The following is a 24949-nucleotide window of genomic DNA, read 5'->3' on the forward strand; positions in this document are numbered from 1 at the left end:
ATGATACAAAATATATATACTGTATATATATTGTTAGTGTTAATGATGTCTTGTAGATTATTATGGATATTTGTAACTCTAATATTTTAAGGACTGATAATATAGTTTAAGAAGTAATAAAACATGTAGTGAAAAGTACAGAATCATCTGACATATCTAAGGTAGTCAAAGTGTCCAATTTCATGAATACTGTAAGGAATACAAGTGTGTTCATTCATATTCCAAACTGAACATCTTCAGTGGCAGCATAAGTCATTACAACAGACATTTGAGCCTCGTGGATTCCGTACTTGTTGTGTGATGTCACACCAGGCAGGAAGTCAAGACACACAGTTGAGCTGTGTGATTTTTTTTCGTAGCCACATGTAAACCAACAGCCAATAAATGTGAAGTTAACTTTGAACCTCGGTTGTCAAGCCTCCTCAATATAACAGATACACCTAGCTAACATGGTGCAGGCTGCTTTGAGCACACACACACACAGGACTAACGTTAGCTAGCAAGCAGCTATATAGCTAAAACGCTAACTAGAAGTTAACTACTGTATACAGTTCCAATAGACAACATTACACCTCTGTGATTTAAATGTGTCCTTACCTTAGCCTCGAGGGTTGTACTAGGGTTGGAATCGGATGCAGTTCCATTCTAAACCAATAAACTATTCAACAAAATTCCCGTTGGTCAGTCTGTCTGTTTTTCATCTTCTGCTGTGTTTAACGTTATTTGTTTGCGAGTGCTCCCTTGACTGATGGCTAGTACTGCGGGAACTTTTATTAAACATTATATATGTCCGCGGGTCTTGTGCAGTGCTCTCGTGGCACTGTCAACAAAGCGAGCACTCAGAAGACGCCATTTGCCAGTGACCGTGATAAGCGCACTGACAGTCGGCGCAGTTGACATTTTCCAAATAAATCCTCTTCGTCCCCACTGCGTCCGGAACGTCAGGCCAGGATCCTTTCTGACTCACTTTTCGGTGACATCCAGGATCAACCAACCATAAAGGATGGATTGAGCAACAGGAGCAAGTTCCAGCCTCAGTTCAAGTTTGGCAGAGCTGAAGGCAACAGCTTTGCTACAACTGTCACACGTCTGGACTCCAAGGAGCCAAACTCAGGCTCTGTCCATAGGGGACATGATTTTAACCCACACTCAGGCTCTGTCCATAGGGGACAGGATAGCGGAGCATATTCAGGCTCTGTCCATAGGGGACATGATTCCAACGCCAATTCAGGCTCTGTCCATAGAGGACAGGATAGCAGAGCATACTCAGGCTCTGTCCATAGGGGACATGATTTCAAAGCCAATTCAGGCTCTGTCCATAGGGGGCAGGATTTTGAAATGGAGAAATCTGAGTCTTGTGTATGCTGCTTTCAGGATCAGTGCCCGTGGCTGAAAGGCAAGAACCACAACGATAAAATTATCTTCATAAAGCAAAATAGGATTTGTTTCGGATGTTTGTGTTTCGGTCACATGAGTGCTGATTGCGCCTAACCTGCAAGGTTTGTGAGAAAAAACATCCAACCATGCTTCACATTGACAGGCCTTACCTCAGCACATACCAGCAGCCTAATTCATCTGCAAGTGTCACTTCAGCTGTCAAGTCAAGTGTCACTATAGCCACGCAGACGTGTGGTCTTACTGGGGCCGGCGGAGGAAATTGTAAGCTGTCCATTCTGCCAGTCCAAGTCAAGTCCACAAATGGAAAGATACTGCAAACATACGCCTTTCTCGACCCTGGCAGTTCTGCAACATTTTGTTCTGAACATTTAATGAGTGCATTGGATGTGACTGGACCACAGACTAACTTCCTTCTGTGCACTTTGAGCCAGGAGCAGGTGGTATCAAGTAGAGTTGTTCCGATACCGATACCAGTATCGGAAATGCCGCCGATACTGCCTAAAATGCTGGTATCGGTATCGGCGAGTACCCTCTAATGTTGCGCTCCGATACCATGACGTAATTTATCAACAACACTGCGGACGTTGGGCTCTGTAGATACTTTATATACTCATACTTCGCTGGGTGAGCATTATAAAACAAACGTGTGCTTAATCGACCGTGAATTAAAGTGTCAATTGCCATTAACAGCAGAGCAGATACTTTCTTAAAATGCCATTGTCCCGACAGCGCTGTTGACGGGGAGCTCTGATGAGTTCGCTTGGTGGCTGGTGTTATTAGCATTGAACAGCTAACCGAAAGCTAGCTTTGACGTTACCTTGGCTAAAGTTGGGGCTATCATAATCCAGCAATAATGACTGCAGATCTGCAAGCAAAGTACAGCAAGTTGGCAAAGGAGTATTCCAAGTTAAATCACAATGTCACCGGCAGTAACGTTACAGTCTTTCCATATAGCGGTAGCTCATGCTAGCTAACCTAGCTCACGGTAACGTTGTCATTGCACAATTGCACGTCGCGTACACAATTAATGACATGTTGCGGACAGCCATATCGGCGACAATGTTTAGCTTTTAGTGCCAAATGATAAGAGTCTGAGGCGGAGTCTCAAAAGAGAATGTTGAATATTTATTGTGCAAAAATCACAACAACAGAGCCTCTGGTACTAAACGGAGCCTTCTTGTGGAAGCAAGTGCAGCAACGAATAATGTCCGTGTGGAACTAATGTGCCAACAACCTTTCCGTGGGTGAACTCATTGAGATAGTTTTCAATTACTGATACTAATCTATACAATCACCTGTTGTTGAATAAATACCATTACTTTATAGTTATTACTAAAAAACAGTATATATAAAACAGTAGCTGTATTAAAAAAAAAAAGTTTTATAATTTATATAATAATTTTTAATATTTTTAATGTATGCACTGGTATCGGATAAGTATCGGTATCGGCCGATACCCAAAGCTTAGGTATCGGAATCGGATCGGAAAGGAAAAAATGGTATCGGAACATCTCTAGTATCAAGTACCTCACTGAAAGCTTTGGAGGTCTCTGGTCTCAATGGGTACACTTTCTATAGCCTCCCAGAAGTCCTTTCACAAAGGAAAATGCCTGTGACAAGTGACAATGTTGTATCACAGGAAGATTTGCTGAAGTGGCCTTACCTGTCCCATGTCCAAATTCCCAGCATAAAGGCAAATGTTGATCTATTGATTGGTACCAATGCTCCCAGGTTATTGGAACCTTGGGAGGTGATCAACGGCCATGGAAATGGTCCGTATGCTATGAGAACTGTTCTGGGCTGGGTGGTCAACGGCCCCCTGCAAGAAAATAATGGTCCTGAAAATGGGATTTCAGTGGCCACTGTCAATATGATTTCCGTGAGCAGATTGGAAGAGACACTGAGCAACCTGGGAATTTCACTGAACAACCAGATTTCGGTGTGCCATCCCTTGAGTTTCCTTGGCCCAGTCCTGCCAAGTCCATGCTGCTCAAACTGTGGAGAAGAGTGTGCAGCTGGGATGAAAACATTCCCAATGACATTGAGCGCTAATGGACAAGATGGCGGGAGATTTTATTGACATTTTCAACTCTGCAGCTCCTCGGCAGAGTTTTTAGAGGCCTTCCCAGACGAGAACGGCTTGGGGTGCTCGGTGCTTAAAGGCCAAGACATTGATCTTGGAATGACCATTGACTAGAGCCATATGAAATCCGCGTTCACGGAATCGCGGACGGAATCGCGGAATTGACCAATAAAAATGGAATCAACTGCAAAACGTGGAATATTGCAGAATTTGGCCTAATCTGGACTGAAATTCCGTTTTTGGGTGGAACGCTTGGTGCACACGCGACCGGGGAGGCGGACGCTAGAGCGGGTTACACACAACACAGGCAGTCTCCCAAGCGTCTCGCTGCTTCGGTGTTTACATCGTCAAGAAGCTAATAAATTCCCCAATAAGCCCTCAATTCAGAGCAGAGCAGTATCCTAATGACTTTTATGCCTCCGGCGATAAGGTGTTTTGCTAATTCTGTCAACGTTCCGTGGACTGGAGCCACAAAAACGTTAGGACATGATCGCTTCTTGCTAAATCTAGTGCACCCATCCATTTGTTTAATGCAAACGAGTCATTATACACTGCCCTTTATAATCGAAATAAACTTAAATAGCTATGAAACGTTTTACAGTACATAGGACTATAGATGGAAATGATAGCTTCTTGCTAAATCTGGTGCAATCCATTTGTTTAATGCAAACGATTGTCATTATACACTGTCCTTTATAAACGAAATAAACTAAACTAAAGGTGCCTAAATTATGTATTACTATATTTCATCACAATAAAATAGATATAGCTAGGCTACTGACATTGTGATAATGTCAGTAGTAGCTGTATCTATTGTTTACACTTGAAATGTGTATTTTTATTTTGTCACAATATTATTTGAAAAGTATTGTGTAAAATGTAACTGTATTTCTGAGTTGCAGCACTTAAAAACATTAAATGGACTGTTATATCATATTCAATTGTAGACATTTATTCATTCCCACTTATTAGACACTATTTCTGATGGTAAAATGAGCATAAAAAGCAAAATACAGAATTCTGAAATATTAAAACGGAAAAAACGGAATTTGGGAAAAAATAAAATGGAATTTGGAAAATAATAAAACGGATTTCATATGGCTCTACCATTGACCGGGCTTGGTCCTAAGTTTGTTATGCACGAGGCAATAGTCTCAAATATTTGATTTGTTTTGTGGTTATATGGCACACTTTGGCTCTTTTTTGTTTTTCATTTTATGTTATTGTTATATGTTATGACATTTAACAATTAGAGGCCGGGGTGTAAGAGCCAATTTACATGGTTGTAGTGCCATATGTTATATTTTATGCATTTGTTTGGATTTATGTATTTATGTTGTTCTGCCTATATACAGTGTGCCTGCAGCCTGCCAAATTGAGTTTGTGGCATCAGTGCCCGCAGCGCCTAGACTGTGGAACAGCCTCCCCCTCAGCGTACGGACTGCCCAGGCTTTTAAATCACTCTTGAAAACCTACCTGTTCTCCTTGGCCTTCCCCCCTACTTAACCACCACTAGACCCCTGGCCCTTCTATCCTCTTTGTTTTACTGTGTCCTACCAGTTTTTATTACTTTCATTGCTTTATTATGTTTTTAATCCTATATCTTGCACCATACTGTTTGTTTTTGTTGCTTTCATTGCTTTGCTATGTTTTTTTTCTTTCTTTTAATCTTATACCTTGCCTCACACTAATTTGTTTTTATCAACTTGCTTGTGAAGCACTTTGGTGTCAGCTGCCGCTGCCTGGAAATGTGCTATACAAATAAAACTGACTTGACTTGGCTCACCAGTAGGTGACGTACTCAGCTACTTAATGAATAACGGGACTGATGACAGCCAGGTGCGTTTGGTTACCGGCAGGGCTAAACAGTTTTTGACCGTCAAGTCGTCACGTCGACACGGCACGTTGTTTTGTTATCGTTTTGTTTGTAGTGTATAGTGTTTGTTTGTTCTTTTGAAGGTATCGTTGGCATTTGCTTTGTATCACATGCAATTGGTGCATACGTTAATTATGTGGTAAATGAACCCATTTGGGGTACTAGTGGAACGGACCTTGTGGACATTCATTCCTTTCACCAGACGGTATACAACAGCGGCCACAGACGCGTCAACTATAGGTTTTTAGCCGGTAACAGCCTCCTCAAGGGCTTATAGTTTTATTGTTTTTGTTAAGTCAAGTTGGCCCTTATAGTTGTTAAGTCTCGAGCCCTGGTAGGAAGGCTAAGGCGATCACAAGAAAAGTCATGAAATTCATAGGGCTGGACGACACGGACCACTCTCACATTGAGCAAGCCCCGGTACACTCCCAGCTCGCTGAAGAGACAACAAGCATTCCGTGAAGACCCGCCCTACTCTGCCTCTGATTCGCACACTGTGTGGGGGAATGTGATTGGACCAAAGCAGAATAGACGGACGCACACACACAGTGGAGTCTTGCATGCAAAGATGCTGCTTGCATTATTGATAGCGGAGAATTTTTACTTGTTGCGTTGTCTCGCAGATAATACAGATAATACATATCATTATCAATAAAAGTATCATTTGCTCAGAGTCCAGAGACAGTTGTGGTTCGGTCTGGACCGGAGTCTGGACTTTGAGTGCCTGTGTTAGACCTACAGTATAATGCTGCCAGCTGCTATAAGAAAACCAAAAACCATCTGTATCGGCCGATATGGCTCAAAGACGATCGGTATCGGTGGCAAAAAACATGATCGGGGCATCCCTAATTACATGTATTTTTTATATATATAGGCCATGTACTTATTTAAATCAATATCTTCCTTTTGAATAAAATAGGCTCAGGAATCATGCTTGTTAAAGCTAATTGGCCTAATCAATGTCAAAGAGTAGCCTATAGTAAATGTATACACGCACACACACAAGAGAGAGGGAGAATAGCTTATAGCAGACTTAAGGATTTTACAATATTTATTATTTATTATATAATTTAACTATCCAGTTAGTTTTTATAGTGTAACGTTTGGCTACTTCATTGAACATAAAGAGAGAGAGACGGGCTCAGCCCCCCGCCCCCCCCCATTCCTCACTATTGGAACTCCACAAAACTAATTTCTCCTGTGTCTGTGAGCTATTTAGCTTAGTTAGCAGCTAACTTTAGTTTAGGTTTTACCGCGACGTGGGCATACATGAATGGAATGGCGAGGATGTAAAGCATGTTAGACACATTTATTAAAACTAGTGATGCACCGATGTGAAAATTGTGGCCGATACCGATAACCGATATTAATATTGCTGTTCTGGCCGATACCGATATTTACCGATGTCGATATCTCTGTATAGAAAACACTTTTTTATGATAATCAAATAAAGAGCTATTTTCCAAAACGCGTTTTTTTTTTAATTTTTGTAACTTATTTTCAGAAATGACTGATATTTTTTAACGATTTAAGGCCAAAACATGTATATTAAAAAAAAATAATAATAATAATATCGGCCCATATCGACCCTATCTTGATATCGGACCGATACCGATGTGTAAAAAAACAGCCATATCGGCCGATATTATATCGGCGGCCGATATATCGTGCATCACTAATTAAAACCGTTGCTCACAGAGTTTACATAGAAACAGCGCGACTCGCAAGAGGAGTTGTCACAGGCTGTCATAGCTTTTAAAATTGAAGGTGGGGGGGTATCGGACTCGGCCCTTCCTTTCCAGCTGGAGTTGACGTGAAACATCAAATGCGAGCGAACACGCACTGTCCAGTCCTGGCTCTAGGCAGAATCACGAATAGTGGTTTAGATTGCGCACTAGTTGGATTACACGTTGCGAATGCTATGACTTTTAACGTCTGCCATTTCCACCACAAAAGGCATACAAGTCAATGAAATTTCATAGTCGACATGGTCGATGAATCATGACAGCCCTAGTCAATTGTAATGAACCAAAGGAGAATATGAATTATTCGTTTTTTTTCCATCTTTGACTGTGAATATGACAATGACCAAAAGCTAAAAGATGCCACTGAGCCCATTCAGCTACTTCTTAAGATCAAGTATAGTCAATATCTAAACAAATGAACAATGGGCAGATCATTTACAGGGGCTTTTCTAGATGCAGTACAGAATTTTGCCATCCGGACACATGCAATATGTAGAAATTAGGGATGCCCCGATCACATTTTTTGCCACCGATACCGATCGCCGTGAGCCATATCGGCCGATACCGATCCGATACCGATAATTCTTTATTAAAAAAAATAAAAAAATATTTTATATAAATTTTTTATTTTATTTTTTATAAAATATATATTATATAATTAGACTTGTACTTGTATTATCTGCGAGACATCGCCACCACGCAACAAGTCAAAATGCTCGCTATCTGCAAACAGCTCCACTGTCTGTGTGTACTAGTAGCCTCCAGCTACGGCCAGGATTCTCCGGCGCTACAGCTGGACCCTCCGGCGCTGCAGCTGGACCCTAGTATTGGTATAAATCACATTCAGCAAGCCCTCAGCTCGAATATGCATCGAATCAATGTTATAAGACATTGATATCAGGAGCTATCTGTAGCTACTGCTAGCCCGCTAGATAACGTTAAGACGACGCCTCCGTGAACTATTTAGTTCAATGGGACATTTCGTTTTGAACAGTGAACTAACGCGAGCTAGCTAACGTGAGCTAACGGAGGTATCAACATGCACTACTAGACTTGCTGGAGCATTTGTTGATATCAGGAGCTATCAGTAGCTAGCCGGCTAGATACCGGTTAGACAATGCCTACTAAAAGTGAATAGTTGACTGGGTAATTTTGTTTAAACAGTAACGATAGCTAGGTAGCTAACGTTAGCTCACGTCGAATGCACTATAGACTCGAGCAGAGCCTCCTCTCAGTCCTCTGTGTTTACAAACTGTACACGGGTGCGGGCGGGGCAAGGGAGGAGGAGCAGCGGCAGTTTGCAGGTCCTGTGTGTCTGAGACAGACAGCGAGTGAGATGTCCGCTTGATCGGTTTCCGCGATCTGCGAATATGACTCATTATTGGAATTCACAGATCGCATATTTATACCGATTATCGGCCGATAACGATCGGGGCATCCCTAGTAGAAATGGGTTTATAGGGCCAAGTGAGGCATCATTTGAAAGGCCAGAATCTCCTATTATAATACCATAGTTAAATCTGTAACCCTCTTACATAGAAACGAAATCACCAATTCTCATTATCTCCTTCCACTGACACTCTTCTCCATCACTATCTCCCTCCAGATAGCTGTCCTGTCAGGCCATTCTGTCTATATCAGGGGTCTCAAACTCGTGGCCCGCGGGCCAATTGCAGCCCGCTGGATGATATTTTGCAGCCCCCCAGATGATTTCAAAAAATAAAAATCCCAAAAAGAGATTTTTCTTTTCTTTTTTTAGTCATGTCATCACAAACACTGGCATTTAAAGGGTACAATTAAAACAATTCGTGCACCAGAATGCAGTAACACAAAATCTCCTGGTGGGGGACCCCCGCTTAAAAAGTGGCCTGACTAGGGCTATATTTCGCACTATATTTCCTGGCCTGAATGATTTCCCCAGTCTGGCCCTGGTTAAAAGCCTCCAATGCTTATTAGTGTGTGTGCGTTTGAACGTTTGCATGTTTCAACCATACATTTCCATACAAAAAATTAAAATACTTGAAACCCTTTTTGTGTGGAATATTTGATGCGGCTCAGCCTCACCCAGACTCTACCTCCAGTGGCCCCCAGGTAAATTGAGTTTGAGACCCCTGGTCTCACCCATGTGTTTTTCTGTTCTTATGAAAATCTTCCTGTCAGGATTTTCCTTCTTTTCCAATTTGTTAGCCTAGGAAAAGAGAGCTACCTGTATAGCTGGTTAAGGACTGATGGTTCTTGCTTGGCTTTCTGTGTTCCTGATGAATTTCAACTGAAAAGTTAGACCTTTGTTTGTTAGGATGAATGTAAAATGTACTGATATTTCTTTTCTTACTTTCCCCCAAGATTGGTCTGAATATGACCACCCTTCATAGCTGCTCACACCTTGGTTTGAGAGAACTGTCTGTCTGTTTGGTGGACTGCATGAAACCATCACAGCTGGACCAAGAGAAGAGCTGTTTGGACTGCATGGAAACAAGTAGGGAAATGTTGACTTTAATCTGTAAACATTATGACTTTATAAGTGTTGACTTTAACCTCTTAACCTCTTCCGCCTGTGTGGTCCGTCAGCGGACCGCAAATGACATAATGGTCATAAATGAATATTTCCAGACTGTTCTATAAAACTAGCTATTTTAATTTCAAACGTATTCAAGTATAAACATCACAACAGCATTTAGAATGTATATTATCATCAATACGTTACTTTAGGAATAGGTTAAAGTGTTATATAGATAGATTTTCCTCTTTGGAATGTCAATGTTATTTCGCGAGAGGCGACCGTTTTGTAAAACCGGGGGAATGGGAATTGTAGTTTTTTTTGCTGCCATTTTGTAGCGGACTTCCACAGGTCTGGTTCTGCATTGAAATTTGTCAAAACTACACTTCCTGGAAAATTCGATTGGGTTCAAGGTTCATAGTACTTTATGAATTATTTCAATAACTGCTATTATTCGGGATAATTCTACCACAAAAGGTAACGTTTATGACAAATATTGAAACGTAGTTAGTTTATCTTCCCTATTGTTAGCATGTAGCAACAATTAGATCTGAAATTAGTTTCAAAATGGTTGCACCCTAATCAAAATAAAAAAGCTACTGTATTTACAGTAGATTTCATTATCTGTTCTTATGCATGCCTGGTGATACTAAATCCAAATTAAACTCGGGCATTTGAAAGATAATATATGTATATATCAGGGATGTGATTTCTCCCGTTTAAAACGGAATTCCGGTTTTTCTGACCTAAATTAGTGACTCACGTGAATCATGCAGAAAAGCAATAAAACATTGGGAGGGGGGGGGGTGTCATGGTCAATATTGAGCCGCGGCACCGGCTTTTTAGAAAGAAGCCAAGCCCAGACGCAGTCACACATAGGGTTCGGCACCAAAAACCGGTTCTAATTAGGAACCGGTTCTGGAACCGGAAGTAACATATCTGCATTTTTTTTTTACTTTGTTAATTAATACCATAGTTACAGTACAGCAACCAAATTAAACTGTATCAAGTCAACTGAAAATGTGAATAGTATGAAAAAAAAATTAAATAAAAAAAACAAAAAAAATGTCTTCTGCGAAATAAGCTGTGACCTGCACCTCATTGGTGACGAGCGCAATCTCCGCTACGCCACCTGACCACCTTCCTATTCTATATTCTATAATAATATTTCAAATTGCATTGGTCCGGATGGGAGAATTCAGTACTGTATCTACAGAACCTTCTGTTTAATCATCTTCCCTTTATTAATTTCCTTCGATTTTTTTTCTACACATTATCTCAAGAAGGTACTGAACGAGATCAGTGGCAGTTTTTAATGTTTGGTCATTATTAGCATGGTGTTCACTGTCAAAGATGCAAAGAAAAATCATAATTCATATTCTCCTTTGTTTCATCACAATTTAAGCAAGCCTAGTAATAGACACAATATTTCTGACACTGTGAATACATTCCCTGAGGTCCATAGATGTCCCTAGATACCAAGAATATGCAAATGGCCTTGTAGAAGTGGAGCAATATTCCATTTACCTAGGTATATATTTTAGGCGGATTTTCAGAAAATATTCCACGGTGGAACAGGTTAACACTTTCATTGCCACTTGTTAACATGGTAAAATGTGGTTGGATGCCAGCACCCACTTCAATGATAGCATTGTGAACGCATAATCTATGGATTAAATTATGGCTATGTGTCTAATCTGCCCGTCGCTTATCAATGACTTGTTTGCAGTCAACATTGTCGAAACGGATTGTTTTTTAATCTGTTCATTTCCGTTTTATAGCATTTCGAAAAGCCGCAGTTTTCTTGAAAGTTTCAGGAAAATAGAAAGATTCCGTCAAAAAACGGCATACTGGAATATTCTGGAATACACAAAAAACATTGTAATTTTTCGGCTTTCAAATAAACGCTAGATTATTCTCGAAGTCAACTTCCTGTCTGTTGTTGCTACGCAACTGCAGCGTGGGGGGTAACTGTCCTGCCTGGTACATTGTGTACGCTTCATTTAGTGGAGAAACGGATCGTTAAAGCGGAAAATTTAAGACAATCAAGCGGAATTTTCTTCAGTCCTTCACAATGCCAAAGAGCTGCCGTGTTACGTGTTGTACTAATGACAAAAACAGAAATCCAAATCGCAAGTTTTATACCATCACGGAGGAAAAAGTGGCTGGCAGCTAACGTTAGCTACGTTAACCTAGAGAAATAGCTACATGCTGAGCTAACGTTAATTATATCATATCGAACCGATAGGAGCTTATCTTATCTAATCTTACGTGGATGTTTGATCGGGTAGTGGCACACGTGGTACCACCATGTAAGATTAGATAAGATAAGCTCCTATCGGTTCGATATGATGTAATTAACGTTAGCTTAGCATGTAGCTACCACGACCACAACACCAGAGGGAGTTAGCCGAACGTTAGCCGCCAGCCACTTTTTCCTCCGTGATGCATCAGCTGGTATTATATAAAACTTGCGATTTGGATTTCTGTGTTTGTTATTAGTACAAAACGTAACACAGCAGCTTCAATTTGGGTATTCGAGCACAGGTGTTTTGTATGGACATGATGTCAAGTCAATCGGGGCGAGCTTCTTTGACTCATATCTCGCCTTAGAATCACCAGAAAGGCTTTCGAAATAGTGAAATGCCATGTTGGCCTCAATATTTTCAAAACAAATCGTATGAAAATGTTATGAAATGAACAAGAATGTGATAAAACATGTAATAAAAACGGAGCTCAACGCATGCATTTGATGGTAGAAATCAGTTTGTTACCCTCATACCAAGATGGCGGCGGTCTCGTGACATCAGAGTGTCTTCGAGAATCTATAGTATATGTGTACTTATGCACGCTATAGAAGCGGGCTGAGAAATATATTCTCATTTCCTGATCGCACACATACGGGACACGCTGATATCTCTGTGAAAACAGCTCTGATTACCCTAATACTGGTCAAATGGATTCCTTACCTCACATCAGCTGTTCTCCAAAACGATTACTCCAATTCCTGATCGCCATTCCAAATATCGATTGCGTTTATTGATTGATTATTGGGTACTGTAAATATATATTCCACGTTGTTTTCCGTCTCGCAATCACTTCGGTATTATTCAGATGCCTCGCCGGAAAAGTAGAATGAGGAAGCTGCCTCCCCCCCCCCCACCAGTCTAATACAATGGGGTGCAGTTACACAGGGATAGACGATAGGGCGCGGTATTTTCCCAATGGAGCTCAGAGTGCTTGGAGCACTAGCGTGAGGCTCGATTGATGAAATATGAATTCAAATCGCTAATAAAAAAAACGCTATTTAGCGTTGGTGGCATTCAACGGGCGGCATGAAATAACGATATATATAGTGTCCGTGGCACTCAAAGTGTTAAGGGGATGCAGACCAGAGAAAGACTTTCGTCTTGTTTACATCAGGGTCCCCCATTTTCAATTCATCATAACATATATGACATACAGATAGACAATACTGCTACATCTATACATTTATGACATACTAGATTTACAAATACAGTACTGTTTGTGATACAAAAAGCGTCTAAAAAAGAGTATAACATTTGACGTAGAAACTGTACATTGGAGGAGGTGAGGTGGGGGGGGGGGAAACTATATTGGAATATCGACGAAACTTTACTTGGTCCCAAGAAAGAAGATTGGTTTTGAAAATGTTCAGGTTTTTTTCTTAACACTGAGTGTCAACGACGAGAATTCTCGTTATTTCATGCCAACTGTTGTGAAGGGCCAGATTAAACCGAATATATATATTTATTTATATATATATATTTAATTGTATTTGTATATTCTCTAATATTCCTTGATATCCCTTGTATATTCCTTGTACAATATGCATTGAATATCCATTCTAGCCTACTGAACATCCCATAATAGTCTCCATTCTACTATTGGTCGAGACCTTGGTGCCAGGCTGCCATACCCCTCAGACCCAGTTCAAACGTACCGCTCCACATGTACGAACAAGTCCTAGTTCCGCGTAGGAATCTGACTACCGCACCACTAATGGGACTATTTGTTCATAGTGCGTATATATACTGCGCTACTAAAGTAGGACTTCCTTTTTTCAGTCCAGTTTCTTACCCTCCAATAGAGTCACAGACGTAAAGCCTCCCCGCGACACCACGTGTGGGAGTAAGGCCAAGTTCGCCTACCATCGGTATTGAGACATCGTGTATATTAATATTTGAATAGTCATATTTGGCACTATATCGTCGAGTTGGACGTAGTCTATTAAGCTAATAATAGTCTGTTAATATATAGTGCTTCGTGCGGTGAGAATACTACCCTAGTCAGTACCCCATCGTTTCGGGCAGAGAACTGGCTGCTTATCCAGGGTGGTTGACCCCACGTGAAGCTGCACCCGAGGAGCCCCAGAGCCGACGAGCGAGTGGACCTGTATACCGGATTATTCTACCGACGACAGCCCGCCTTCCCAGGCACGGATTATGCTTTGTGTACGTTGATTATTCCATGGATAAAGACCCCCGACACTGCCGTGTGTTGGAACCCCCCCCCCCTGGAGAGGACGCAAGGTGAGGAGACGCTCTGCAAGACGAGGTCGCTTCACGTCTCTCCCCCGTGGACCGGAGAGAGCCGGCCCACAAAGAGTCCATCTGCTTTAATCTGTGGTCCAAGGATCGCCGGCGCATTGAACGGCACTACAGTGGGTTCACCTGGGATACCCTTGGCCGGATGAGGCAGCCGGATTCTACCCCCCCCCCTTCCTACTCCTGTCGGCTTACAAGCGACCGGATTAACCCCCCCTAGTGTGTCCAGTATATAATCATTAAAGTATCATTGCTGTTGTTCCTTAAACTATTCCAGGTCGTATATGTACCACCTGCGCCTTCAGAGATTGGACATTCTCTATTGATATACCGACGAATACTCTTGCCATAAAAGTGCATACTAATTCCCATTCATAAATGTGATTGATTTGATTAAGTGCTTGCTCTACACACCATCGCTGTGTAGAAATAAATACCTATTTCTAATTCGTACATTTGTGTTGGATCCGTTTCATCTACGTGACAGTGTTCATCATAATATATTTATACCGTGTACTGGGTGGCCGAATATTAAGTACAAAGGTAGTGGTAGTAAGTATCATATCTAGTAATACAGTCAGGGAATTGTACCCCTCAGTTACAATTGGTCCTTCGAGCCGGATGGTAATTAGTGTAATATTAATATAGTGTTATTAATATTGAAATGGCCTATGATGAACACTCCACGAAACGATCCTCCTAACCAACGCCCGCAGCGCGAACGACGGCTCCCTCAGTACTTAGAGGCTTACGCTGTCAGTCAACAACCTAGTCTTCTACTAACAGTAAACGCGGTAAAACTAGAAAGTAAAAGTATGTCTAACCCCAACGCCCAGACTACCCCGACCATAGAGGCCCCTACGGGCTCTAATGTAACTGACCAAGTTCACGGTGGGGACCAGTGGGAACCAGACATGACTTCACACCCCGCCAGTACTGAAGAAGTAGTCCCCGATGAGTCCCGGGAGGAATACAACGCTACCGAGAGAGAACTCGGCACGGTAGAAGACGGGGAGAGCACCGTGGAGATAGAGCTCCAAGGCTCCGCAAGGAGTACCCCGAGGGAAGGCTCCCCTATACAACCGCCTTCTCCCAGCGAGGCAGAGAGGACCCTACAGCAGGCCTTCCTCATCAGCCTGAACGCCGCTGCTGAACGCGACCGACTGCAGATCCAGCAGCGGAGCGAAGAAGAGCATATACGTCTAGAACTAAGACGCATTCAGAGAGAAGAGAATGTGGCCCGAGACCGAGCAGACAGCCAGCGAGCAGCTGCTGGTGCTCTACGGGACGCAGAGCGCGACAGACAGCAAGCGCAACTAATAGAACAGCTGATCAGACGGACAACACCCTCTCCCTCCGCCAGAGGCTCCAGGAACTCGTCTAGACACACCTCCAGGGCGGCATCCCCTAGCCGAGTAAACAACCCTGAACTTGACCAACAGACGAGGTCTATACCCCCCACAGACCACCTCCCCCCACCGGTCCAAGCGAGACCTAGCAACCGGGAAGGAGCAGCATATCCTGTGGAGAGGCTAAACCAGAGACTACAAGCACTGGATGACCTAACTGAAGAGGAAGAGGAGGAGAACCACGCCCGACGACAGCACAGTACTCTACCGGACCAGGAGGTCCGGTACAGCCCAGGCTATACTCCCGCGGAGCTGCGCTACAGACCCCCGACTCTATACACGGGTGAGCACGACGCACGACCCGCACCGAGGAACAGCACCTGGACAAGCGGGCCATGGTACACTGCCGGTACCAGCCCATACCAAGGAGCGGGAGGAGACTCGCCTAGGAGGCCTCTCCCCCAACGCTCGCCGATGTATCCACAGTCAGCGTCATACATTGGCCCGCCTATGGTACCCGACTTCACCCAAGAGAACCGGGCCCAGTATACAGAACTCCGCATGTGTCTGGAGACCATGTTGGTGGATGTATTGGATGAACGCCATAAATACGCCATCCTACTGAAGCACTTAAAGGTACCCCGCGCACATAATATAGCGCTCGCCTACGCGACTTCCACCACCCCATACACAGCAGCGCTGGTAGCATTGGACCAGAGGTATGGGCGCATATGGGATTACGTGATCCAGGAGATCCGACACATCGACCGCTTACCCCCAGCCATAGACAATCGAGCACTGGACGACCTGTCCATCAGAGTGCAGTCCCTGGTAGGGATGTTGGGAGCGCAGAGAGAGAAGGGGAGGCATGAACTTTACGCCAACTCAAATGTGGAAAGGATCTTGGAGAAGCTGCCGCCCGCTCGACAGGAGCGTTTTAGGCGACAGAGGGACCACCGAGACCCGAATGGCCCCGAACCGAACCTCCTCGATCTAGCAGACTTCCTGGCGAGAGAAGTCAGCAGCCTACGGCTAGATACATTCGGACGGAGCACCCCTGGCTCCAGAGAAGGAACCAGACGACTAAATGATGGAAGAAGATCGGTGACTGTGATGCACCAATCGGAGTCAGTACCGAGCAGCAGGAGCCACAGTACCCCCTCCAGAACGGAGAAGTGGAAGATAGTGTGCCCCTACTGTGAGAAAGAACACTGGCTAGCGCAATGTGACTCCTTCCCCAAGCTGAACGCGGAGGAAGCAAGTCAATGGATAAAGTCCAACAAGCGCTGTTTTCGCTGTGCGCGCTCACACATGGCAGCCGAATGCCGCTTAAAGAAAAGGTGCACCAAGTGCGATGGAGCCCATCTGGACATACTTCACGACAGTAACAGACGGCGCCCTTCACCCGCACCATCCAGCAGCAAAGCGAGCGTCATGTACATCGATCCCGCCAGCAGCAGTGGAGCCCGAGTACTCCTAAAAGTAGTGCGTGTGACACTAAGCTACCAGAATAAAGTCCTGGACACTTACGCCGTCCTCGATGACGGGTCAGAGAAGACCCTTCTGCTCGCCTCCGCTGCGGCCCAGCTAGGGCTGCGGGGAAGCGAAACCCAAATGACAATTCGGACAATAAGACGAGATTTGAAGACGATAAAGGGCGAGAATGTCTCATTCTCTATCGCAGCAAGCGGCCAGCCTGAGCGACGGTACCAGATTACAGACGCTTTCACCAGCCAAGAAATAGGACTGTTGCGGTACACATACCCCGTCGCCAAGCTGATGGAGAAATATGTACATCTGCGCAAGTTAGCGATCCCGCTCATAGACAATGCTATGCCGACCCTGTTGATAGGCTCCGACCATGCAGACCTCATTGTCCCAATAGACCGGGTTCATACCGGACCCCGAGGCTGTCCTGCAGCAGTCGAGACCCGTTTGGGATGGACTCTCCAAGGCCCGCTCGCCAAATCTCTCAACCGAAGTACAGCCACTAGATGTCTCCACTCCCGAGTCACGGAGGGAGAAACCGCACTCCTGCAACACGTAGAGCGGCTATGGACCTTGGAACAAATGCCCTTTAAGAACGGAAAGAAAGACATTCGCTCTAAAGATGACATTTACGCCATTCACCTCCTCGAGACAGGGACCAAGAGAGTCCCGGTCAACGGCGTGTTGAGATACGCCACGCCACTCCTGCGGCGAGAAGGAATGCCTACTTTCCACGCCAAGACAGACGCCACAGAACGGTACCTGCTGAACACGGAGCGGCGCTTAGCCAAGAACCCCGCCCAAGAGAGTGTATACCGCGCTGAGATTGAGAAGCTCATCACAGCGGGACACGTCACAAAGATGGACATTAAAGAGGCTGACCAGACCACTGAATCGTGGTACGTGCCTCACCACAAGGTCCATCACAACGGTAAAGACCGCATAGTATTTAACTGCAGCTACCAGATCGGATCCCAAAATCTGAATAAAGAGTTACTGCCCGGTCCCACACTCGGCCCCTCCCTACTCGGCGTTCTACTCCGCTTCCGCCAGGAAAAGGTGGCCATCAGCGGGGACATTAAAGGAATGTTCCTGCAGGTGAGATTAGTAGAGGCGGACAAGCCCCTGTTACGGTTCCTATGGAAAGAGAAGCCAGGAGATGAGCACCCAGCCATCTACCAATGGGAAGTCCTCCCCTTCGGAACGACGTGCAGCCCCTGCTGTGCTACATTTGCACTACAGAAACATGTAGCAGAGGACCCAGCAGCGGACGAAGAGGTCCGACACAGCGTAAAGAACAGCTTCTACGTAGACAACTGTCTACAAAGCCTTTCAACCCAGGAAGAAGCCGAGGCTCTCCTGATTAAACTCCGCGCCTCATTGATCAAAGGCGGCTTTGATCTCAGGCAGTGGGCCAGCAGCGATCCGCAAGTACTGCGCAGCCTCTCCTCCGAGGACAAGGCAGCCAGCAGCGAGACCTGGATGGCTACAATCCCGGGAGAAGCCCAGGAGATGACCCTGGGATTGGTGTGGCGATTCAAAACAGATTCGCTTCACTACAGACACAAGCCCCTGACTACGGAGCAGGGAAGGCCGGCGGCGGCGCCGACCACCAGACGGAGTGTGTACACAACACTCGCCCGACAATATGACCCGCTAGGATGTATTCTACCGTACACCACCAGGGCAAAAATGATTGTACGAGCATTGTGGGACAAGGACCAGGGCTGGGACGACCCCATTCCCGCACACCTTGCATCCACCTGGAGAGAGTGGGAGATGGAGCTCCACTCACTCCCAGGCGTTAATATGCGCCGAAGCTACTTCCCACCCACGGTGAGGCCAGAGACATGTAAAATGGACTTACACGTCTTCAGTGACGCCTCAGAGGTCGCATACGGATCAGTAGCCTACTTGCGGGCCCAAGAGAAGGGGGGAGAGATCTACACAGCATTTGTCCTCGCCCGCTCGAGAATAGCCCCACGCAAGCAACAATCTATCCCACGTCTAGAGCTCTGCGCAGCCCTAGCCGGAGCGCACCTCGCCACGCTCATCCAACGTGAGCTCACCATACCGGTGTCTAGAACAATCCTGTGGTCAGATTCCACGACGGTACTCGCCTGGATCAAATCGGACTCATGCAAGTACAAAGTCTTCGTGGGAGTCAGAGTCACCGAGATTCAAGACTTAACCGGAGAGTTAACCGGAGAAACAGAGTGGCGCTACGTTGATACAAAACAGAACCCAGCTGACGTCATCACCCGGGGGATGCCCCTGGATGACCTCACCCGTCGCAATGTCTACAGTGACGGCCCCGCATTCCTAAGACTCCCGGAAGGACAGTGGCCCATGCCTATCCCGAGGGAAGCAAGTCCAGAGGAGGTGGAAAATAAGAAGTCTGTGTTCTGTGGATTGAGCACCGTAGCCTCCACCGACCCTAACATAGACGATTGCACGTCCATAGAGAGTGCACAACAAAGAACATTCCTGCGGTACCACCCGGAGTGCAAGTCCCCCGCTGATATGTCAGCAGCTAACTACGAAGAAGCAGAATTGCTTCTACTGCAGCGAGCCCAGAGAGACAATTTGACAGAAGGAACAGTCGTCATGATTATTGATCAATCACTGCCCAGAGCTATGTGGCCGGCCGGCCGCGTAAGCAAAGTGATCACCGGTGCCGACGGCAAGGTCCGAGCAGCTGAAGTGCTCGTCCAGGGTCGCACTTACACCCGTCCCGTGGCGAGGCTCATAGAACTGCCTCGACTCCCAGACACAATCGATGATGACCATGACCCTATAACCCTATGACTTTGTGAAGTTGACTGACCCCTACAGCAAACCCTTATGTGTAAATAGACAACGCGATTAATCTGTCTCTGTTTAACTGATTAGGTCTGGGACCAATCAGGGGGTGGCTGTTGTGAAGGGCCAGATTAAACCGAATATATATATTTATTTATATATATATATTTTATTGTATTTGTATATTCTCTAATATTCCTTGATATCCCTTGTATATTCCTTGTACAATATGCATTGAATATCCATTCTAGCCTACTGAACATCCCATAATAGTCTCCATTCTACTATTGGTCGAGACCTTGGTGCCAGGCTGCCATACCCCTCAGACCCAGTTCAAACGTACCGCTCCACATGTACGAACAAGTCCTAGTTCCGCGTAGGAATCTGACTACCGCACCACTAATGGGACTATTTGTTCATAGTGCGTATATATACTGCGCTACTAAAGTAGGACTTCCTTTTTTCAGTCCAGTTTCTTACCCTCTAATAGAGTCACAGACGTAAAGCCTCCCCGCGACGCCACGTGTGGGAGTAAGGCCAAGTTCGCCTACCATCGGTATTGAGACATCGTGTATATTAATATTTGAATAGTCATATTTGGCACTATATCGTCGAGTTGGACGTAGTCTATTAAGCTAATAATAGTCTGTTAATATATAGTGCTTCGTGCGGTGAGAATACTACCGTAGTCAGTACCCCATCGTTTCGGGCAGAGAACTGGCTGCTTATCCAGGGTGGTTGACCCCACGTGAAGCTGCACCCGAGGAGCCTCAGAGCCGACGAGCGAGTGGACCTGTATACCGGATTATTCTACCGACGACAGCCCGCCTTCCCAGGCACGGATTATGCTTTGTGTACGTTGATTATTCCATGGATAAAGACCCCCGACACTGCCGTGTGTTGGAACCCCCCCCCCCCTGGAGAGGACGCAAGGTGAGGAGACGCTCTGCAAGACGAGGTCGCTTCACGTCTCTCCCCCGTGGACCGGAGAGAGCCGGCCCACAAAGAGTCCATCTGCTTTAATCTGTGGTCCAAGGATCGCCGGCGCATTGAACGGCACTACAGTGGGTTCACCTGGGATACCCTTGGCCGGATGAGGCAGCCGGATTCTACCCCCCCCCCCTTCCTACTCCTGTCGGCTTACAAGCGACCGGATTAACCCCCCCTAGTGTGTCCAGTATATAATCATTAAAGTATCATTGCTGTTGTTCCTTAAACTATTCCAGGTCGTATATGTACCACCTGCGCCTTCAGAGATTGGACATTCTCTATTGATATACCGACGAATACTCTTGCCATAAAAGTGCATACTAATTCCCATTCATAAAAATGTGATTGATTTGATTAAGTGCTTGCTCTACACACCATCGCTGTGTAGAAATAAAGACCTATTTCTAATTCGTACATTTGTGTTGGATCCGTTTCATCTACGTGACAGTGTTCATCATAATATATTTATGCCGTGTACTGGGTGGCCGAATATTAAGTACAAAGGTAGTGGTAGTAAGTATCATATCTAGTAATACAGTCAGGGAATTGTACCCCTCAGTTACACCAACCGTTGAGTGCCAAGCGACGAGAAGTCGTTATTTTTCTTATTAGCGATTTCCATTCATATTTCATCAATCTAGCCTCACGTTACCACTGGGACTGGCTTTGAGCTCGAACAGGGAAAATACCGCCCCCTATCGTATCGTCTCTCCGGATGGTATTGCACTCATTGGAATGGAGTCAATAAAAACGCATGGAGAAAAAAAAGTCTGGCTTCCAAATTTTACTTGTCAGGTATGTAATCCGAGCCTACTGCAGTCATCATCGCCCACCATCAGAACAGCGGAGAATATGTGTTTCGACCACCCAGCGTTGGATCAATAAACGCGATCGATATTTGGAATGGCGATCAGGAATTGGAATAATCTTTTTGGAGAACATCTGATCTGAGGTAAGGAATCTATTTTACCAGTCTTGGGATAATCGGAGCTATTTTCACAGATGTGTGTGTGCGATCAGGAAATAAGATAATCGATTTTTCAGCCCGCTTTTATAGCGTGCATAAGTATACATACTATCGATAATCTAGCGTTTATTTGAAAACTATTCATAAATAGACCGAAAAATGACCGTGTTTTGTGTATTCCAGTAAAGGGCGATTAATGTCGAATCTTTTTTTTTTTTTTTTTTTTTGAAACATTAAAAAAAACAGCATTTTTCAAAATGGTATAAAACAGAAATGAACCGATAAAAATAAAGGAAATCCATTTCGACAATGTTGACTGCAAACAAGTCATTGATAAGCGACGGGCGTATTAGACGCATAATTTAAGATGTAGTTTATGCGTTCACAAATGTGATCGCTCTGTCATTGAATAGAGCGCTGGCATGCAACAGGGTACCTAGGCACGGCACTGCTGGCACGGAAAGTGTTAAGGCGCAATCACATCCCTGATATATAAATGTGCGAATTGGCTATAATAAGGTAATTTATAAGCCTGCTATTCTATAGTCTATAATAATATTTCAAATTGCATTGGTCCGGATGGGAGAATTCAGTACTGTATCCACAGAACCTTCTGTTTAATCATCTTCCCTTTATTCATTTCCTTAGAAGGTACTGAACGAGATCAGTGGCAGTTTTTAATGTTTGGTAATTATTAGCATGGTGTTATTCACTGTCAAAGATGGAAAGAAAAATCATAATTCATATTCTCCTTTTGTTTCATCACAATTTAAGCAAGGCTAGTAATAGACACAATATTTCTAACACTGGGAATACATTCACTGAGGTCCATAGATGTCCCAAGATACCAAGAATATGAAAATGTAGAAGTGGAGCAATATTCCATTTACTTTTCCATTTTAGGCGGATTTTCAGAAAATAGGCTCCGGGTGGAAGAGGTTAAGCCAGACTCTAAATTTGCCTAAAAGGAAGATTGCTCCACTTCTACAAGGACCATTTGCATGTTCTTGGTATCTATGGACCTCAGGGAATGTATTCCCAGTGTCAGAAATATTGTGTCTGTTACTATGCTTGAGTAAATTGTAATGAACCAAAGGAGAATATACATTATTTTATAAAAAAAATTATTCACTTTGAAGGTGAATAACACCATGCTAACATTGACCAGACGTCAAAAATCCAGGTGCTCATTCAGCACCTTGAGATCAAGTGTACAAAAAACTAAAAACGCAACATTATGTCATACAGTCTAGAGATTGATTTTTGACGTTATGTCATTTTGGGACCGGTATCGGACCCGTCTGGCTTAAGAGGTTAAACTATAAAACCCAGCTACGTACCATTATAAACCTCTTGCATGGAAATTAAAGCTGAATAAAATCACCATCTCTCCTTCCTCTTGACACTCTTCTCCATCCAGAGAGCTGTCCTGTCAGGCCTGGGAAGAAACCAAGCGGCTTGGATGGAAGAAAAGGTCTCTGCTGTGACCAGTGTGGAAAAAGCTTCAGTTCAAAGAGCAATCTCAATAAACACCAACGCATTCACACAGGAGAGAAGCCCTACTCCTGTGACCAGTGTGAGAAGAGCTTTCGTGTACTGTCTAATCTGAAAACACACCAGAGAATTCACACAGGAGAAAAACCCTACTCATGTGACCAGTGTGGAAAGAGCTTTATTAGTCTGCATAGTCTGAAATTGCACCAGAGAATTCACACAGGAGAAAAGCCCTACTCCTGTGACCAGTGTGAGAAGAGCTTTGGTCAACTGCATATTCTGAAATCGCACCAGATAATTCACACAGGAGAGAAGCCCTACTCCTGTGACCAGTGTGGAAAGGGCTTTAGTCATCTGCATAGTCTGAAATCGCACCAGAGAATTCACACAGGAGAAAAGCCCTACTCCTGTGACCAGTGTGAGAAGAGCTTTGGTGTACTGTCTAATCTGAAATCACACCAGAGAATTCACACAGAATGGAAGCCCTACTTTTGTGACCAGTGTGAGAAGAGCTTTAGGCACCTGGGTAATCTGAAATCACACCAGAAAATTCACACAGGAGAGAAGCCCTACTCCTGTGACCAGTGTGAGAAGAGCTTTAGTCAACTGAGTAATCTGCAAAGACACCAGAGAATTCACACAGAATGGAAGCCCTACTTTTGTGACCAGTGTGAGAAGAGCTTCAGTCAACTGGGTAGTCTGCAAAGACACCAGAGAATTCACACAGAATGGAAGCCCTACTTTTGTGACCAGTGTGAGAAGAGCTTCAGTTCAAAGGGCAATCTCAATAAACACCAACGCATTCACACAGGAGAGAAGCTCTACTCCTGTGACCAGTGTGAGAAGAGCTTCAGTCAACTGGCTAATCTGAAATCACACCAGAGAATTCACACAGGAGAGAAGCTCTACTCCTGTGACCAGTGTGAGAAGAGCTTCAGTCAACTGGCTAATCTGAAATCACACCAGAGAATTCACACAGGAGAAAAACCCTACTCATGTGACCAGTGTGGAAAGAGCTTTATTAGGCTGCATAGTCTGAAATCACACCAGAGAATTCACACAGGAGAGAAGCCCTACTCCTGTGACCAGTGTGGAAAAAGCTCTAGTTCAAAGAGCAATCTCGATAAACACCAACGCATTCACACAGGAGAGAAGCCATACTCCTGTGACCAGTGTGGAAAGAGCTTCAGTCAACTGGCTAATCTGAAATCACACCAGAGAATTCACACAGGAGAGAAGCCCTACTCCTGTGACCAGTGTGGGAAGAGATTTCGGCACCTGGGTAATCTGCAAACACACCAGAGAATTCACACAGGATGGAAGCCCTACTTTTGTGACCAGTGTGAGAAGAGCTTTATTGGACTGTCTCATCTGAAATTACACCAGAGAATTCACACAGGAGAAAAGCCCTACTCCTGTGACCAGTGTGAGAAGAGCTTCAGTCAACTGGGTAGTCTGAAATCACACCAGAGAATTCACACAGGATGAAAGCCCTACTTTTGTGACCAGTGTGAGAAGAGCTTCAGTCAACTGGGTAGTCTGAAATCACACCAGAGAATTCACACAGGATGGAATCCCTACTCCTGTGACCTGTGTGAGAAGAGCTTTAGTCATTTGTCTAATCTGAAATCGCACCAGATAATTCACACAGGAGAGAAGCCGCATCATTGTGGTTTGTGTGATAAGAGATTC

General features: G+C 44.5%; 1 protein-coding gene across 1 annotated transcript; it reads left to right on the forward strand.

Moving 5' to 3' along the window:
- Window positions 1–9462: 9462 nt before the first annotated feature.
- On the forward strand, window positions 9463–24745 carry LOC311223822 (uncharacterized protein; the record flags this gene model as incomplete). Its single annotated transcript, XM_084308587.1, has 2 exons — window positions 9463–9578; window positions 23184–24745. Exons 1-2 carry the CDS (start codon window positions 9524–9526, stop codon window positions 24743–24745), a joined length of 1617 nt encoding a protein of 538 aa, XP_084164713.1. The 5' UTR covers window positions 9463–9523.
- Between the last annotated feature and the right edge of the window lie 204 nt (window positions 24746–24949).

Source organism: Notolepis coatsorum, assembly GCF_963971535.1.
Source record: "Notolepis coatsorum genome assembly, chromosome: 2".
In the NCBI taxonomy this organism is placed as follows: domain Eukaryota; kingdom Metazoa; phylum Chordata; class Actinopteri; order Aulopiformes; family Paralepididae; genus Notolepis; species Notolepis coatsorum.